The sequence below is a fragment of the Lingula anatina genome, chromosome 7 (genome assembly GCF_051362555.1).
Source record: "Lingula anatina isolate TDL-2025a chromosome 7, LinAna3.0, whole genome shotgun sequence".
Taxonomy (NCBI): domain Eukaryota; kingdom Metazoa; phylum Brachiopoda; class Lingulata; order Lingulida; family Lingulidae; genus Lingula; species Lingula anatina.
Genome location: NC_141773.1, coordinates 15,515,035 through 15,535,559, shown reverse-complemented (window position 1 = coordinate 15,535,559; position 20,525 = coordinate 15,515,035). Strand labels below are relative to the sequence as shown.

Here is a 20,525-nt window from a genome sequence, read left to right as displayed (position 1 = left end):
ATTATTTTTTATTTCAAACTGCGAAACGGCAGGGCTTCAACTTTGGCTTAATAGGTACTGTAATAAAGAAATAAGGTAGGCTTCAGATGAAATGTTATTTACGGAGTTTTATCGTTTTTAAAGTCTGAAATGGGGGGGGGGGGGGAGAGAGAGAACCTTTACAATATACGAATATGACTGTGGGGCGTGTTTAAAACTTTTGCCTTTAGCTGAACTCACTCTCATCAAATCAGTTTAGAAATAACCTATGCAAAACAATCATGCATCGGGTTGGGCTATCAAAGATGACAGCACTCTAGATAATTGCCTTTAACGGGCGCTCGGAGGACAATAATGTGGCATACGTAATAAAATGCCTGGGCTTCTGTGTATAAGTACGGTAGGATAAACCAACAATATGTTCATTAACAGGTGTTTGTTGAGGCAGAAGTTTAGGCTTAACACGAATCTGGGAACATTTTTTTCAATATTTAGGTCAATAAATAGACGATTTCAAAATGACGGACAAAACGATCTTCCAATATTTTTAAAGAACCTTTGTGTGCATTTTTTGTGGAGAGGGAGGGGGGGGTTAGAATTCAGCTCTCAATGCAGCGGCTGTTACATTTCAGTGTAAGTTGAGAGTGAGTTCAGTAAACATGTAAGTGGGCAGTTCACTGATAAGCTTGCCTGACAGAGTCAGAATCTTCGAGAATAGTCGACAAAGAACCACCCCAATCATCTTGTCAGTCAAAACAAGGAGAGATACAGTGAACATGATGTAGCCATAAATGTTCATGCAGTATGGGGCTATAATCACCAAAGAAAAGGGTAGGAGCACCGTTTTGGAAATGGAGGATATTCAGTGCTCCCCCTTTGCCCATGAGCACCATCACACATAAACAACTCTCAAAAATGACAGATTAAACCTTTAACAACGTGGCACTAGTACAGATATCACTAACACCTGGACTCGCTTGCTCGAAAGAATCGCCATTTGTGGCCACACGCTAAAATCTAGAAAATGTAGCGACCGATTGCTGTTTGCGATCCCGTTTTTGCATAAATTATTTGCGAAGATGGAAGTACAATAATAGACTCGAACGCCACACAAAGTGCACATTAATCATGATTTTATTTAATTCATGTTGCTAATTTTAGAGATTCATTTATTATTATAGCAATTATTTTATTATTATAGAAATATCAAAATATTGTTATTATATCTTTCTCATTCAAGGCTTCATGTAGGCCTACATCATGATCTTTCAACATTGATGATACATGTAAGACCATGTTCGGGCCTGACGTTGCGCGGGATGAGATACGCTTGTATGGCACCCGGATTATCGATTGTATTGCAGATATATACATGTACATCCAAACTGCCCCCCTCCGTGACAAGTTAGAAAGTTTCTATATGATCTTAAGCCTATCAACGAAGCTTCTGCGGCACCGTGGTAACCCCGCTGTCTAGGTAACAGCTAGCCGCGAATACACGGGTTCGAATTCTGAAAAGTAAAGTGAATTATTTTTGCTAGAAATAATTTCTGAAAAACTGCGTTTGATTACTATAAGAGAAAACACGTACGTATGGAGGGTGGGCGGGTCAGCCACAGCGCAGTAGGCAGCGTTCACGGTTGCAAATATATATTTTAAAAAATCCATCGATCATGAGAACGGAAAGTCAGGAGTTCAAATCTTGAATGACAGATGTCATTTCACCACAACAACCAGCAGCTGGCCCTGGAATCGGGAAGTCGCGAAAATGAATGAAAGCTCTCGTGGGTCCGGGCAAATTACCTTTTGCATAAAAAACGCTATAATTTAGAATAAGTGATCGATATGACAACTTATTGCTGGTCATTATCACAATGTCTGCGCCGTCATTAATATTTCCTTTCTCTTCATGTACTAAAAAAACCTAAAATGATGCTTAGGCGGGGAACCCGGATGGTCATTGATCTCAATCCTTTACAAGGTACGCCACAGATCAAACGTGAATTGAGACAATAGCTTACTCGGTGTCACACCGGTGTTACGAAACTGAGGGTCCGTGTCACAGCAAGTCCGCCATCCATTTGGTTATAATGGTTAGGGTTAGCCTTACCTAAGTGGGTCAAAATCTAGGGCGAGACTTAATGCCCCCGTGATACAAATGAATGGGAACACCAGCATGGCGCCGTGCATGTCATACTCTTTAATGTCATTGTTGAAGCCAAACTAAACCTCAGCATAAAACGAAGTCGCATTACAAAGTAATCTACTTAGGAACGTTCCGTTCGGCCTCTTAAACAAGACCTTATGTACATCATGCACCGTTGATGATAACACCATGTTCGGGTTCTGACGTTGAGCAGAACGAAATTCATTTGTGCGGCACCATTTACCAGCTACGCCACAGATGAAACTTGAATGAAGTCAATAGCTAACCGTGACAGAGAGTCCCCCGTGATAGAGTCTACTTCCCATTCATTCGCTCTTTAGTATAACTAATATTTAATTCTATCTCTATTTAATTCTATTTAATGGTAATGTTATCCAAATGCTCTGTGTTAGCTGGGGTGGTACAAGGTCGAACTGACCCTGTCTGTTGGCAATCTCTCCGTTACCGTTAACCGCTAACTCGGCCGGCCTAAGGATTCCGATTACTGAAGTGTTATAAATCCCAAATGTCCCAAAGTAATTGCGTATACTTTTGGATCCGCTAACTTCATTTTCTCTGCCATTATGCCATGATTTTAACACTTGGACAGACGCATACAAGACAATTGATGGCCCCGTACATGCAGCAAGCGATGCTTTCAAGCAAACTAGTCCAGAACGATCTGCTCTTAGAGTCAAGTTTTAAATTGTCGTTTCATATAGAGGTGTCACTTAACATGTAGATAGATGCAGGTTGATACCACCAGACCAATATATTAACAACTGCTGTTTATTTCTGTAATCACTTTGAATATAAAAAACAGCAAACATTATTATTATTATTATTATGTACAGTGCAATTAGCTCTAAAACTACAGGCCTTGGACCCATCATTTGTACACCCATGATGGATACAGGCATACGCATTATATTGTGCAAGGAATATAATTATTTATAATACTCACTAAAAATTATTTTAAGTTATCTCTTCTTCAATATATTGAACAAATAAATTGATAACAGTAAAAAATGTGAAACCCTATTTCTGATCATAGAACTTTGGTGAAAGTAGGAAAACACTGAAAATCCTGGAAATGTAGCAGCACATTTCCTATCGCATTAAGACCAAATGAAAAAAAAAAAACAAAAAAACTGTCAATATGTAGAACAAAAATCCTGAAATCAGGCATTATCTTGAAAATACCACTCATTCAAGAATGAAATAAATCTTATTATTACATTTAAGTATACATATCCACAATCCCAACCCTACATATATAATCAGTTTGGTCATGTCATGTTATGAAAAGTAGGAGCTTTCACAAACTTAAAATGATGCCTCTGATAGACATTCATCCATTACCAAATTTTAAGGTTGGAGATCAAAGGTCAGATGTTAAGCAGTAACAGCAAGCTGCTATCTTTTTTATGTACATTTTTTAAAATCTTTATTGGTAATTATTGGTAATATTTTCAACTGCCTCTAAACTGAAAACAGAAGATCAAAGTTTCTGTCAGAATTTATCCTGAGATTTTCTTAATAAGAGCACCCATGCTATGCACACACAGGTCCAGTTTATCTCACCTTACTGTTACATATCATGAAATACTGATAAACTTTGCTGTCATTGATTCTCCAATTTTTGTTCAAAATATTCCATTGACATAAAATAACTAGTCACTTCAAATTGGAACGCATTTCAATACTTTAAACAATTCTTGAAAATGCTTTTGAAGATAAAGTCCACCAAGAGTGTTCATCTCCACAGCTGTACGTTCTGATCTCAGGGTTAAATGGGCTGACACACCTACAGCAACTTGGGCAGGAAAGAGGAGTTGGTGCTTTTGGGTACGCGTTGAATTTTTTTGCCATTTATGACCTGAACCATCTCCTCGTAAGTTAACGTTTCATGCTCTAAGAGAGCGTCTGCTAGAGCTTTCTGTTTTTTATAGTGTACAGACAGTGTTTTCTTGGCTCGCTCATAGGATTCCTAAAAATAAAATTAAAAGAACATTTTTCTCTTTAAAAATATATGCAATCTCCTTTTTTTTTTAATCCAAAATGAACACTTAATCACATTCTTAAGAAGTATGGGCTGCATCAAGGTATGTACCAACTTCTGTGTCTCTGTAGTACGTGTGTGTGATCATGTGTGCATGTGCATTCATACGTGATCTCAAAGTTCCGGCAGAGGTCATTTTACTTTAGCCCAATCCCCTTGACATTGATCACATTCACAACAGATGATCCGCGGACTAAATATGGTCAACCAGACTAAAAAGCAATGCCAAATAATCCCTTAGTGGTCTCCCTGCCTCTGCACGCGCCTTTCCTGCAGGGGTCTTGGAATTAAACCTCCAAGCCGAGATTTAATCCACATGGAGACTGGGGGCCATTAAAGGATTAGGTGGCATTGCTTATTAGTGGGGTCAGCCATACCGGTATGTAGTCCACAGATCAGTTAATCCACAGATCATCTGTTCTGAATGTAGCCATATAGTTGGCTGCTTGCACACACCTCAAATCACTTCAGTTTTTGGAACAATAAATGTAAGAACATATTTCCCCTCAGTTACACAAACAGACGCAACCTGTTTCTATGGTGGAATTTTTTTTCAGTGAATGTTGTAAAGTTATGAAAATTAATTTTGAAAAATTTATTTCTCACCTTTAAGGTATGGCATTTTCACGTATCAACTTTTGAACAAGGCATTGTGATAAAGGCTTGAAAAATCGTGTCTCATTCATAAAAAACATTTTCCCCATTTTTTATAACTTTGAAAGCTACTTTCATATTATCACATTACCTGCAGCATCCTCTTGATTTCCTCATCCATCTCTTTCCTGTGTTCTTCGCTGAGAGTGCGAGCATCATTCTCATTAAGCGTGCGCAGACCCACCTGCGAGGAAAGTCAGAAAATATTTTCTTAAATATAAGAGAGAGAGATAGCGCGCGCACTGAAATAGCATGTTTGGCAGCCATTCTCAAACACAATCACAGCTTTCCCTGGCAATTTTTTAGCCCTACACCCAGTGCATTTGTAAAGTTGCAGGTACACCACACACAATACACACAAATCTACATGTACATATATCATGTATATTCTAACTCCCAACCAAAATAGCAACCTATCAACAAAGACAGGTGTACCATGAACTGTACATACATAGAAGATTCTTCATATATCATCATATAGGTCTTGTATAAAAAATAAGTGAGATTTAAATACATCTTTTAAGATATATTTGCCACAGTATCTTTTAATATTTTCCTATAGGGTAAACAACGATGTACCCATACTTACCAATAGTTAATGAGCAGGCTACCATATAGCACTATTCTCTGCACAGGAAAATCCTAATGTGTGAGTAATAGTTATCTCAGTTGATCTTTATAGATGCATTTAAATCTTACTTATGTACATGTACATAAATCCAAACATACATACATGCAAGCATGTACACATATTCAATTCACTGTTGTTGCATACCATAGTAAACTCATTGAGTGGACTGACCTTCTCTGACATGGCCCATCTGGAAACCATGGACTTGGCAAGGAGACTGGCCTGGTCACAGTCCGATGAAGCACCTGTGGTGACTTTGCCAGATCCAACCAATAACTCCTCGGCTGCCCTTCCCCCCAGCAGTGTGTCTAGTCTGCCCAGTAGCTGTTCTCTGTTAAGGCTGGTCACATCTTTCTCTGTGTAAAATGAAGTCTGAAGGCAAAAGTGATTAAGGTTTTAGTGTAAAACAGTCCAAAAGTATAGATGATTAAGTTCTCGGTGTAAAACAGTATTCAAATAAAGGGCAAGATTAGTAGCATTTTCTGTCATGTTCTTGAGAAATAATTCTAAAAAAATTACCCCAATCCATCATGTATTACTATAATTATACTCACATGTCCAAGAGAACCAGATGACCGGGGCAGTATGGTCAATTTGTGGACCTTTTCAATGCTCTTGCTAAAGAACCCCACCAGCGCATGCCCAGCTTCATGGTGAGCTGTCAGCAATTTTTCCTCGTGAGAAAGGAGTTTGACTCTGTTCGCCAGTGCCAAGCCTGAAGAACGATTGTACTGAATTAGATAATCAGAACTTGATAACCAAAGAAATATTTTTCAATAAATCACATGAACATCCAAGAGTTTTTCATTGCTAAAACTTGCGATGAGGTGGACAGCTTGAAATTTATTTTAAGTTTCAGTGGCTGTAGTAATTAGTTTTTCTGATGCTGATGTTCTGACCAAACAACTCGATCACTGACCCTTAACTCACAAAAGGACGTCACAGTGTGGCAGATCACAGGTTTGGGAGTTATGTATCATATCTTTTATTATCTCACCCATTCTGATTCTGTCCAGTGCTGTATCAAAGTGAGACGCATCTACTTCAGTGGCGCCATCTACTGCTGCTCTGAGGGCAGCCTGGTTGACAAAGTTGGCCAAGTCAGCACCTAGAAAAAAATTAGACAATGCTGCCAAATGTACCAACTCCTCTCCAATTTTCATTTTTATAATGATATTGATCATTCATATCTAAGTAATAGTTTCAAGATGGATCGTTAAGCTATCATGTCTCTTGAAGATAAAATTCATTGAAAAAATGTTAGATGGAAAGCACCACTTTGTGTGAGAGGAAGAAGAAAATGGAAAATAAGTTTTCACGGCATTCCTTTTCTTTAGTATTGGTGGCATGCCAACTAACTTCATAAACTCCATTAAATGATCAGTATATTAACTAAACAGCATTAATAACGTATAAAACTTAACATCTTTTTTATCTCCAGACTTACCAGTCATTCCAGTCGTCAGCTTGGCTAGCCTACCAATATCTGTGTCTGCAAACAGAATTATGTACAATGAATTCAACAGTATTTTTCCCTGTGAAACTGGTTTGACCCTTGGGGGGGTTCTTAAATATAGTTCTATTCCTATATATTGCCTATTTTAAATTTTAAATTAGTTAATTATTAGTTTGTAGGCAAATTTGTCGCTTAGTTCACCAGGCAATTGTCTCTGACCTCTGACCTATGTGGCAGACGACAAGGTCTGATTTCCCATGATGGCAGATGCACTTCTGTCCTGCTATGTTATCCCTTCAGTTTCTTACCAGGTGCACACTTGATCTTCTTGATGTAAAGTTCAAGGATTTCTGTTCGTCCCTCTAGGTCCGGAATACCTATGTCCACCTGAGTATCAAACCTTCCTGGTCTCCTTACAGCACTGAAACAATTGGAAAAAGAGGTTGGGGGAGAAAATATAATATTTGAAATCAAGGATGAGTATGCCAAGAACACATATATTGAGACGAAAAATTCCTGTGAAGGATGACAGACAATTATATATTCCTGCTTTTATTCTTATATAAACACACCATAAGAAACCTAGCATTAAGGTAGAAGTGCAAGAAAATGAATTATTAATTATGGTTGTTAACAAACAAAGTAATGATTCCAATAATTATAAAATGCACAAAGTTGCAATTTAATGCCAATGTTAAAACTGCTGCAAAATTGATGAGGACATTTGGTTGATTTTCCAGAATCAGATAAAAAAGGGTGAAGGACAGCACTTGAAAAAAAGGGTTAAAGCTTATCAGTGGTATAAAAAATTAACTTCTATAAGCCACATGTTGAAAATATTTAATGTTCAGTATATATTTATGTATGAACATGGTGGCAACTCACCTATCTAATACCTCAGCCCTATTGGTAGCTCCCAAAACAATCACTCCTTCTGAGGAACTAAACCTGAAATAATAAAAATATGTGTATAACAATTTGACTCAAAATATTAATAAGACAATTAACAGAATTCTATTTGACAATAAATAATTTGGTTTCCATTTTCCTTGAGAGACAAAGCACCCAATTCAGTATAAAAAGTTTAATGAAATTCCAAGATCAACAAAAGTGCTCAAAATAATTATGAGGTTCCAAGTCACATTCCTCACAAAGCAGCACCTCACAAAAGGACACCTTACACTCACCAAATTGTCACATTAGCCACATGGCAACCATAATAACTAACCACCACAACTGCTAACCAAATATCACATTTGCCAAATCACATCTACTCACCCAAAGTCACTTATCTCACTCCACGACTACTCACAAAGTCGCATTCTTCACTCCACAACTACTCACAAAAGGTCAATTTCCACCACAACTATTCACATAAGGTCACTTATCTCACACCACAACTACTCACACAAGGTCAATTTCCACCACAACTACTCAAATAAGGTCACTTATCTTACACCACAACTACTCACACAAGGTCAATTTCCACCACAACTACTCACATAAGGTCACTTATCTCACACCACAACTACTCACACAAGGTCAATTTCCACCACAACTACTCACATAAGGTCACTTATCTCACACCACAACTACTCACACTAGGTCAATTCCCACCACAACTACTTACCCGTCCATCTCTGACAAGAGTTGATTAATAGTCTGATTGGCATAGGGCTGCATGGCATTGGCTGTTCTTTTACCAGCCAGTGAGTCAATTTCATCAATAAATATCACAGCAGGTGCTTTACTCTTAGCTTTCTCTGACAAGATAATAAAGGAAAATAAACACAGATACCTTATATGTTAATCGGACTAAAGAATACGTCACAAATAATCTACATTCAACCATAACTGAATCAAGTGAGAAAGGGATTTTTCAGGCCTGTGTCACAGTGGTGATTTCGTGTCCAAATTGCATTTCAGAAACTTCTCAGAAAGGATAATACAGGAATATGTGAAAGAATTCAAAATTACTCACTGACAGGTGCCTGGGTTAAAATTGATTATATTGGTTGAATCTATGTAAGAGTGTGTAATTGAATAGTATGAATTGCAATCAAGTTTTAAATGGCGATTTCAGTGGCAAAAGGATAAAAAAACACCAACAGATACACAAAACTGACCAACATATTGATGATATCATATTATATAAAATCGTATAAATCATACTAGAGTACCTAAATGCTTAAGCTCAGAGGAGCAATATTTATATGCTAGTAGGTTAAGAAAACTTACTGAATATATTCCTCACTCTACTTGCTCCGACACCAACAAACACTTCATCAAATTGGGAGCCTGAGGCATAGAAAAATGGAACACCAGCTTCACCTGCAATGTAGAAGAAAAACATATCATCTGTGCGGCTTTGGAAAAAAGGGATTGGTGCACGTATATACTGCAAGTTCTTCAAATTTCCACATAAAACCTATTTAAACTGTAATTATATCACTGAAACTTGAACATCAATATTTAATGTATCTAAGTAGGATATTGGTGCATAATATACATGTAGGAAGATGTGTGCACATGCGAAAGTTAATTTTTTCTTCCAGCTAGGACGATTTACCCGCAATCGCTTTAGCTATTAAAGTCTTTCCAACACCAGGAGGCCCAACCAAGAGAACCCCTTTAGGAAGTTTGGCTCCCATTTCATTGAAGCGCTCTGGGTCTTGCAAGAACATCACTAAATCTTTTAATTCTTCCAGTGCCTCATTTTGCTACAAAATTCAAATATATATAATTTTTCAGTTGCTATATTAGAAACACACTATGTCAAGAATGTCGATATTTATCAAATAAGCAACTACTTCATTTACAATAATTCTGTCCAACACTGAAGCTAATAAATTGGCACATGACAGTGGTTAACATATCCTTCTTCAAACCTACAGTTGTCTTTGGCTCACGGGCAATTAAATATTATAAGAATTCAGAAAAGGAAGTAAGTACTCTGAAGTGGTTGCTCACCCCTTTAACATCACTAAAGCCAATATCTGGGTTGACCATGGAAACCTCGTAGTTATCTCTTGATATAATAGAAGAAATCTGACCAGGTCCTGAAAACACTGAACAAAAAATTCTTTTTCTTAAAACTATGACTGTGGATCCAAGAAAAAAAAATGAAAAACCAATGCAAAAATTGTCAAACTTTGTTTTACCTTGACAAAATGAAAAGGCTAATTATCTATTTGAATAATAAAAGAATGTATTACCAAGTATTTTATGAAAACTGATCAGTTCCATAAGTATGGAGGCAATAGGTAACACAATTTCCCTTTTATTTGCATAACAGTGGTTAAAATATGCTGAAAAAAGCAAAAAACAGCTCAACTTTTGGGAAAATGGTCTGATCACGCTGATTTTTGAACTCGACCTGTATCAGTGTTCCCAAAAAACTTTGGGCACCTGCCTAACATTATGTCTGACATAAAATATCTTTGTCAGACATTTTTTATTATATCAGACATTTGAAGAGCATATAGTTTTTCATGTTTTAAAGAACAGCAGCACATAAAAATGTCGAACTGTGTGGCATTCTATTTGAGTTCAAAACAATAAAGTAAGTTCCAGTAAATGCTTTAGCAGTCGTGCAGAAAATGTACTAGTAGATGTAAGCCCCAGAATTTTGCAAGAAGGCTAGAAAATGCTTCTTCAGGGCAAAACGGTAGACTAAAAGAGTATCAATGCATGACCTTCATTCTCCCCACAGGAGTACAGAGCACGTGGCTAAAAGTGCTTACAACTAGGCCAGGGCTTAGTATTTTAAATGCTCTGTCATCTGATAGTAAATTTGATATTATATATTTCTGTATGTGCATTTTGCTTACTGATTTTGTTGTCTTGCATTTATTGTATTGTAATAATAAAGTTCTAATGCTACTTTGGACATTGTGACTGACATTACACATCGAACATTTTAAATTTATGGCGGACTGCCTGTATTTTGTCAATATTTGTCAGTTCTGTAAGTTCGAACACCATGAGTAAAAACATTTATTATCTTATTTGCATAACACTGAAAGTGCACAGTGCCGACACCGTCGACAACAGACACAGGAGATGGCTCTATGTAAAGACACATCTGTTTCTGTATGTAAAAATGGTCAATGTCCCTGCTCCTATAATTAGACAGAAGCAAGTAACCTCAGTCTTTACATAGTAAAATCATCAGTATTTAACTTACTTAGGAACAGAAGTACAAAGACTGTAGACCACAGGAAAATCTTCAGAAAATTTGTTGAAAAACCATCCGCTAAATTTTTAGTAGACTGGAATAAAAAAACGCATTTTAACAAATCAGTAATAATCCACTTTAAAAAATGTTGCACCTGCATTTATGACTTAATAAATGTTTTAGACCACTGGCTACTTTTAATATTATCATAATAATTTATATTATTATTGTGGCTTACTGCACATTTATTCCAAATTGAAAAATCCAAAATTTTTGATGTAAACTCCTATACCAAGCCAACCCTCTCAATAATACCTATGATGTGCCAAAATAACTCATAACTGACTCTTTCAATGCAAATATTTTAACATGGACTCTAGCAAGACAAAAAAAAAAAACAAACTTTTTTCAAAAATGTTATAACTTTCCATACAAACCATCACGTAACAGCAAATACTAAACAGAGGAATCAATTAAATGGAATCTTATTTCAATCATGCCAGATTTAAACCAATAAAAACTGACAAAATTGAAAGAAAAATTAAAATAAAATCTAAAAGTGTAACAAAATTGTAACATAATTTTACAATTACGAAATCCAATTGTGTATTTATTGCAGATTATGTAACATTAATTCGGTAATACAAATGAAACCTTTCCAGCATCTGATTTTGTTTTTTCTTCTGCATCTGATTTTGTTTTTTCTTCTGTCCTCTCTCTGGTTTTCTTTGCTGTTTTCTCAACAGTTTCTGGAGAGATCACTCCAATGGCTCGTGAGTGTTTAGTTTTAAAACCACGTGTTTGTTGCAGACCTGGAATACAATATAAAAGACACACTAATAATAACATTCATGGTGCTACTGCAGTATACAGTAACAAATTTCTCATCAGGGAAGGACAAAATGGGGTATAATGGCCTTCTACGGGTAGATATTGGAGGGTTAACAGAGTGAATAGACTTCCACTTAAGTTAGATATTGGTGGGTTAACAGAGGAAATAGACTGTGAACTAAACTGATGGCAATTAAAACTTGTTAAACATATATTGACAGACGATTGGTCTTAATCAATATTGCAAAATATAATCATTTTCACCATCCACTGCCAACTCGGCAGTCGACCATCTTGACACAATTGGAAAATAATGTGGGCCATGGCTAATATTAGCTGGAAGTCAAGTCAGTAGAATGAACGGCATATCTGGAAACCTCTGCTATGTGTGGGTTTTGATCTTTTGCTTTTCCTTTTAAGTGTTACAAAAGACATGCTGAAACTGCCAGTCTGATCGATCATGACCAGGAAAATTTGTCTGGACTGGTAGAAAATTGGCTTTGATTGCTCCTAAGGACCGACAAGAGTTTTAAGAACCACAATTTTGAATTTACAGTCATCTTTCGACAAAATTCACTAATGAAATTACATAAAACCCAAAGCATTTTCCCTTCCATTTCAAGCCTATCACATTCACAAACAAAGTAAGCTACCTAATCGTACTGGTAGTATCTGTCTCAAATGAATAGGGGGATTTTGGGTACGACAAAAATCCATTCGGTCTGGCATATTTTTCATTACTGCCGGTCCAAATTTCCGGTCCTTCTGAAAAGTTTTCAGCATGTCTGTTACAAGAGACTTTACGAAAGGGGTTGGACCATTGGATATGCCTGGCAAATTTCGTCTCGGTCCGATAAAAAATCCTGTATTGTCGGACCTTCTGTTTGGCAAGTTTTCAAACTGACTGGGAATGTGTAAATATAGGGAATACATTGTTGTTTCTTTTCTGAACGATATATTTCGAAAAGAAAAATGGGATCAAACTCCAGGGACGTTCCCAGCTAATTATACATAATTTATTACCTCAGTTTCACTCAAATGCTATTTTGTGACTGGCTGAGGTTGGGGGATTCCTGGATGATGTAAGATACAGTCTCGTTTTCATTTTCGTGATACCCTTACGCGACAAAATGGCCACAGGACATGTGCTCATGCTTTTTTGCGTTTTTTACTGACTTGATCCTATGTTTCTTCATTATATGTTGTGCACAGTACTCATGGCTAAGTCTTTTGTTTAGAAATGTGATGTTGTTGAAATTAAAATACTTCGTTGGTGCACAACATGGGGAAAAAATGAAAACGAAGTGTGGAAAAGAGCCAGATTGATCGGAAGTTTTCTGAAATTGGAAAGAAGGTGGGCCCTGGCGGACTTAGAATCTGGAGGAGAGGAAAATGGTGTGTACCGAGTGTCAGGAGTATTATGATCAACAGCAACATAAATCTTACTGCTTTATTATGGGTTCTGAAATTATCAAAAATTATATGTCTACTTTTACATGTACCGTTCACGACCACGAGTTGGAGAAAGTGCACATAACTTGATGAAGGCTCATAGTGTGCGTTTCTTTTTATAAAAAAAAATGAAGAAGGAATTTTGACTCAGGCTGGGCAGTCCCTATCAAAGTTTCAATTGGATGAAAGAGACTGCCTTACTGTGCTGTTTCACAATGCATACCAGTATGTTATATTGCCAAAAAAAAAAAAAAAACAATGGATGAAATGGTTATCTGATTAATAGATGTTTTTTTTTTTTTTTTTGGACAAACGTTTGATATGACTGGCTACAAATTCTTCATACTTGTATTGGTATTAGTCCTTGTGTCATTCTACAACACCTTTTTCATTAGATAAAAAAAACTTGTTATGCAAATAATTTTTTGTCTATTTTTGTTTTTTTGTTTTTTTTTTACACACACACACATTTAATGCTGATGATTAAAAATGTTATAAAATACACCTGAAAACATAAATGATTTGTCGTATTTCAATTATTTCACTTTGGTCTGACAGATTTTGTTTCGGTCTGACAGAATTTTCAAGCTTGCCAGACCGAATGTCTGACAGATTTTTTGGCCTTTCGTAAAGTCTGTTACAAAGTTATGGCAAGTGTCAGAAAAGGAAGATTAAAGATTGGTTGGTCAAGGGAAGATGTCTTTTACCCTGGGGAAATTATTTAAATATGAGTTTTGAAGGGAAAACACTTCCTTGGAAGCCTTTAAGTAAACCTCCAGTACCAACAACTCACCTCTACATGCATGCTGTCTACTTGCTAGAAATATACTTCCTTCAACTATCTGTGGTGAGGTAATGTCTGAAAAAAGTTTTAGTCACAGCTATCAAAAAAATGAGCATATCTCAACTTAGAAAAATTCTTGAAAACTCAATCTTTGCCAAATGTGACACAGTAAGTTTACATAGGTAGGAGTGAATATGGAAAAACTTCTGCTTTGTTTCTTAACAAGAAAGACTTGGCAATTGTTTCAGACTTAAACTTTATCTTTATTCAACCACTTGCTTTAGATTTAAATTACTACATTTTGGTCACACAGTTTAGACCAACTTTCAAACTTTAGAAGTGTTGAGAAAATGACCCCTGTCTAATATGTGCAGTTATTGGAACAAAACTCACATGGATGATTCACTTGCTGTAACAATCTGTGTACCAATCTATGTATCTTTTCTTGACCGGGGCATAACTGGCTCTGTAACAGACTCTCAGGAAAACCTGAAAAAATGTTAAAACATCTAAAAGCATCAGATATTTAGTAATATGTTAAAAGCAAAATGCAAAGTTTGGGTTATAGCCTGTTTCCTTGGTAGATCGGCCAGATTTACAATTTTATATCTGGTTTTCATCGAATTGTTTAATTCTGATAGGTTCTCAACCCACAAGGCAGTATACAACATAATCAGCAATTGGGCATGACTCTGAAATTCCGTGACCAAATAACAGTTTCACATTTTTGATTCCACGTTAAACCTGCTTTGGCCACCTCTGATGATTCTCATTACCATGCATAACTGGTTCACCTAATACCGTACCATTCTTACCATTTTTATTCTCAAAGAATGTGTGCCCAGACTGGTAGGAAGACTTCCAGCATGTGTGACCAGTGGAGACTTCAGGTAGAACTCTGGAGATGGAGCTTAGCAATTCTGGACTTGTCTTTATCTTTAACAAACCTGATAAGTCCAGATTTCCCTGCAATAAAAAGTTAACAATGAAGACTATTATCTTTTTTTAAAAATCTATTTCGAAGTTAGCATTAAAAGCTGTAAAATAGTTAATTTCTATTATCAATCACTCTTTATCCTTTCATACTCTTCCCAATGTTTATTCTATCTTTATTTTTGAAAATAACAGATATGCATTCAAGAATACATAATGTATCAAGTAATTCTTATACTATACAGGCCTTTATAATCATAATGCATTTTCTTATTGACCAATTTTGTAAGATAATCACTGTTTCTTACCTAATTTTATATTACACAATGTCATTCAGGAAAAAGTAATTCATTTCATACTTTTCTTTCTTATTTAAAATTAAATCTTATTGGGTAACATCATGAGTTAGAAATTTACTGGATAAATTATTACTGTGCTTAGGGTCACTATAGGAGGCTTTACCTGATGACTTTAAATAAATATCTCTCTTCTCATTTATGAAACTTACTTTACTACTTATTTATTTCAGAGATCAATATTTAATATGCTACTTTTACAAACCCAGCACTTACAAGTACCACAGTGTTATCTCCTTTCACAGGCTTTCTGTCAATTTGTTTCACCTCTGTCACAATTTCTTTCACACTCCTTCTAGAAGCAGTGCGAACACCAGAAGGGCGCACAGTGCTCCAGGCAAGATGGCAAATTGGAAATACTGCCTGTAAGTAAATATTTACCTCCATTAAGGCAGATTGAGAGAACCAAATAGCAGTCTAACTAGTAGACAAAGCTAAGCAGAAGAATTTTAATGTAATATAAACAAATATATAATCACTTTAGTTTCCAACCACACGTGAAGATAGCAGGCTTTTTTTTTTTTTTTTTGCTAAATTGATCACCCACCTCGTCTTAGAATACAGAACAGATGATAAAAGGTGACACGAATTATTACATAAACAGCCCATAAAAAGTGTCCCCTGAGTGTCCAATTTCTACCCATTTTCATATCATTATTGCATGCTGCTTTGCAACTACTGCTTCAGGAAATGAACATGTGTTGAAATTTGACTTACACATTGAACAGTCAGTATAGCAACTGCCACGCCACTGTTTTGACAACTTTGGAAAGGTTGAAAGTGAAAATATTCCAGGGTTAACTTTTAAATTGACTTAATCTTAAAAGTGGTAAAGGGTTGCAAGATTAAATATATGACGTGTAATATAAACAAGGACTTAACTTTTTCCAACAGCATGTCAGTTTTTTGGTAAAATTTGGGAAATATTTATTTTGTAATAAGGCTTTCTCCAGCGCCTCAAATATAGCTGAATGGCTTACAAGATTTTTGGCTTGGTTGGTTTGACTCCCTATGAATTAATTCAACCAAATTACAGATTCACAGGTGGACTCCCTGCACCCCAATTCCCAGGGAAACCAGCTTTAATTTGTAATATTTTGCCTCCCCATCCTCTTGTTCCCCATTCTACCAATGTTAGGAGGTAAAGTTCTACTGCATATACTTTGTATCAATTTGTATTTTCCATATTGCACACATCCTTGGCCAAAAATTATTTCACTTTGTCTGCTTCACTAGAATCAAATTTTAAACTGTGTGCCCATGCTAAGCACATTTACTAATCATGCGACAAATTTCAAGTTCCCATGATATTATTTAGGGGGTGAAAATCAAGTGCAGCAACTTTGAGTCTTTTTTGAAAGTTGCATCTGAAAAAAATTCAGACATGGTTTCATAAAACTTGAATAAGTTTTTATCGAAATGATATAGTTAAAAAATTTAATGGTTTATTCATACTCTGATAAGTAGCTATCTGTGTGTAAAATATCAAGTCTCTTACTTATTAAAAAATGTGTGGACCCTACTTAAGTTAAGAGTCTTACACACCTAGCATAGCATATGTGTCATCGACTTTACACTTGGGCATCACACTTGCTTCAACTAGTTAGCATTAGTAATAGTAACGTTAGTGCATAACCAGGGTACCCATGGAGTACATTGCCACCCAACAGACCAGTGTTGGTAGCATTAGTCTTAAAAGCTGTCTGGGCACTTGACTTTCTGCTGACTTGTTGAGGCTGCAGACAGCATTACCAGGCCCAGTGGAAATTACGTAAATTTCATAGGCATAGCCCAGATGGTTATTTGAGAATTCAGATGCACATTATAGTACATGGTTGTTATTGGTTGTCTTTAACTTACCTGTTGTGGTAGAATACTCGGACTGAACATTTTGAGCTAATCAATTTGTAAACATTTGACCAATATTGACGAAATAATAGAAAGAACCCGATCGACTGCAGTCTGACCGGAAATGGGGATTCTGAAAGCCTACTGAAAGACTGCTTTTGATTGGCTTGTGGTACAATGAGCACTCCAATGGCTGCTATCGTTACATTAAGTGCTTGTAGAAAGATTATGCGATAACCGTGAGGTGTTGCATGTGCATATGTAGTTCCTTTTCTTGTCCAATGTTTCGATGTCTGCCGTCTATCAGATTTGATCAATCCATTCAGTGGTGTATTTGGCATAGAACTAAGGCAAATAAATACTAATAGTTAAAATATTACAGGCCCGTAGCCAGCAATTTCAAAGGGGGGGGGGGTTCTTTTTCTGAAAAAGTGGACCTTTTACCATGTAATCCCCATGTACATGTACATGTACCTAGGTCAAATTTTACCCAGAGTGGACCTTTTTCCAGCAAAAAGGGGGGTTCTTTCGAGGGGGGGGGGGGGCAAGGCAAATATATCTCCTGAATATAAGCTATTCACTTGGAAAGCAGGCTACCTAATTTTGAAAAAAAAAAAAAAGACTCGATCACTGCCTGGCATATGATTATGATTTTGACTTATTAGGTGCGTTAACTGTCTGTGCTCTCTCTCTCTCTCTCTCTCTCTCTCTCTCTCTGAAGCCATTTTTCTTTCCATCGTTGAACTATTAGTATTTCTTGAGTCTTGACGACAAACAGTAAATATAGCAGTCGTTATTACACTGCTCTTGAGCTTGTATTTGTACTTAGGCCTATACCTTGTAATAATAGTGTAGGCCTACGTTGTGGATATATAGTCTGATCATGGCTTCAGTAAACGTTGTGCTATCTAAAGTCGGTGGAGGTCGTAATAATTGAATATTTTCAACCATTTGCACCAGTAGATTAAAACTAGGAATTTGGTGGGTTCTAGACCAAAACAAACGACACAGTGTCAATCCCTGACAAGCAAAATCCAAGATGGCTTGCTTTCGGCGACAGTATTTTCATATGATACCCGTGTCTATCCGAAAAATGATGGAGGTTGTTAATTGTACGTTACAATTAAAACCCAATGTAATATACAACATTTTTTTATGACAGACATAGTGGACCTGCAGAAAACATAAACTGTGATGCAGGTTTTGCATAAAACATCTATTTTAAACGCAGGGCGTATTTTGTAACGGAATCTTGTTAGCATGCATCTGTTATAACAATTACAAGGTGAAATTTCCGCACAGTCCTACAGATGGTTTATGCTGAATGTAGAATTTATCCCGAGTTTTTTTTCTATGAAATCATACCTATGTAAAAAGATTGTATTTTAAGGCGAAGCAAAAGGACAAGTAAGCCATATGGAACCTTTCACTGAGCTCAAAAAGAGTTGGGGATAAACATTCTAAAAAATTGCCAGATTAAAGGGCCAAGGCGTTCAACCAATGTTTGTTGAACTTTCTAAGCTCAAATGATACTTTTTGATCATTTGAGAAGAGTCATATTCGCAAGTATTTTCTAATCTATGTCAGCTGTCGAAGAAGATTGAAAAAAAAGCGCTTTTAAAAGCTTGTTTCAGAGCTACGATGCGTGTCAGTAAGGGAGAGTCATACTTTGCAAGTGATGAGTCGAAGAAACACAGCATTTGAAGGTACACTTCTTGAATATTCCCCAAATGCTTATTGCCAACCACAGCTTCTTATAAAACCTTACATACACCTAAGAACGCGTTTTCAACCTTCAAATAATTTTCTGGAGTGTACCTGATGTTGAAACTTCCATCGGAACTTAAGATGATGGTCGCTGGTTATAATGACTGGATAGTCATTTCAAACTTAAACAACTTTTATTAATTTAATTAATAAAGGTTGAATCCAAGTGCAGAGATCTGATGGATAGATTAATGATTCACGAGTAAAAGAAAATTGCTTATTTTCTCGGGAAATCTATTTGGCGGCTAACTCCCATGGAGTTGCCCTATAATCAGGAATAATTTGTTTCGCATAATTATTAAATATCTTTAGCAGGACACCTTTTATGATTGGTGTCCCATGAAAATCAAATCTGTCTTTTTGGGTGCCCAGCAAAGTATTCTGTTCACCGTAATCATAAATCCGATGATCTTCGTGTTGACCATATAAACTTAAAATGTTTATGCACGCAAACAGACTGAAAAGCAACGCTTAAGCGCTCTATCGATACTTTTTTCTTAATATACGTCAGCTTTATCTTATTCGTTGATGGGAAACACGATAAACCAACGCGTTTCCAGATCTTGTTTTATTATTTCGGTCAACCTAATCGAAAATGTATACCATCTTTCGCTGTAGGTGCCCTTTGTCCATTATCTGCAGTACAAATGTATAAAGGAAGTCAAATGTAATGGCATTATAAACCTCGATATATTCTGACATGATAAATTCGTCTCGTGTGCTTTTAACCACAATCTTATAATTCTGACAAATTGCCATTTAATGTCATTTTCCTTTCAATATCTCGTTACTACAATTATTATCACTGTATTAGTTAGCTCACATGATATGATGAACTAACAAAAACCTCTTAACTGTCTGATTTTATTATATTGCAATGTATCCTGTCTAACTATAAAATATGCAGGTGAAATGACCCCATTAATGAGACACCTCAATGGCAAAATGGAAACAGGCAGAGACTGAGAAAGTATATAATTACTATTGCGATTCAAAAGGACTTCGTGCGTGGCGTCACTTGTAGCTAGTCGATTACCCTCTACCAGGGCCGCAGTTATTATTGTGGATATTACTGAGAGCCAAAATGACTGTCTATTTATCTATAGACATATCTATAAATATCTGTGGAAAATCAATCTGTCGCCCTGGTAGAGAGTACTAGTCGATCGGGTCGATCTGCTTAACCGACAGTATGGATTCATCTGTCGAGAAAAACCGTGCAATTAATGGAAAATGGTGAGCTGGAAATCCACCAATATATCACACATGTAGCACAGCGTATGCAAACGTTAACGCATGTTAACCAAAGAGTCAAGGGCAAAGAAAAATAAAATAGTCATAGATTTTAATATATATTCTCATATTTAGTATAGAAGATATTCTAAAAGGTGAAATCATTAGTATAATCCACTGCTTTGGCCAACTTATTGCACGGTTTGGCCTATTTGA

General features: G+C 36.3%; 1 protein-coding gene across 2 annotated transcripts; it reads right to left on the bottom strand.

The window, feature by feature from the left end:
- Positions 1–2,898: 2,898 nt before the first annotated feature.
- On the bottom strand, positions 2,899–17,499 carry LOC106161983 (ATP-dependent zinc metalloprotease YME1 homolog). 2 transcript variants are annotated; one of them, XM_013539068.2, is made up of 19 exons: positions 17,322–17,499; positions 15,678–15,824; positions 14,988–15,138; positions 14,566–14,661; positions 14,182–14,247; positions 11,760–11,917; positions 11,115–11,199; positions 9,899–9,996; positions 9,498–9,648; positions 9,167–9,259; positions 8,559–8,691; positions 7,814–7,876; positions 7,237–7,349; positions 6,920–6,964; positions 6,470–6,580; positions 6,027–6,187; positions 5,644–5,844; positions 4,933–5,025; positions 2,899–4,115 (listed from the first exon to the last, which is right to left on the bottom strand). In XM_013539068.2, exons 1-19 carry the CDS (start codon positions 17,349–17,351, stop codon positions 3,933–3,935), a joined length of 2,178 nt encoding a protein of 725 aa, XP_013394522.2. In that variant the 5' UTR covers positions 17,352–17,499; the 3' UTR covers positions 2,899–3,932. The 2 variants fall into 2 exon arrangements, with proteins under 2 accessions (XP_013394522.2, XP_086873694.1); XM_087017568.1 differs by lacking the exon at positions 15,678–15,824 and having other exon boundaries at positions 17,322–17,459.
- Between the last annotated feature and the right edge of the window lie 3,026 nt (positions 17,500–20,525).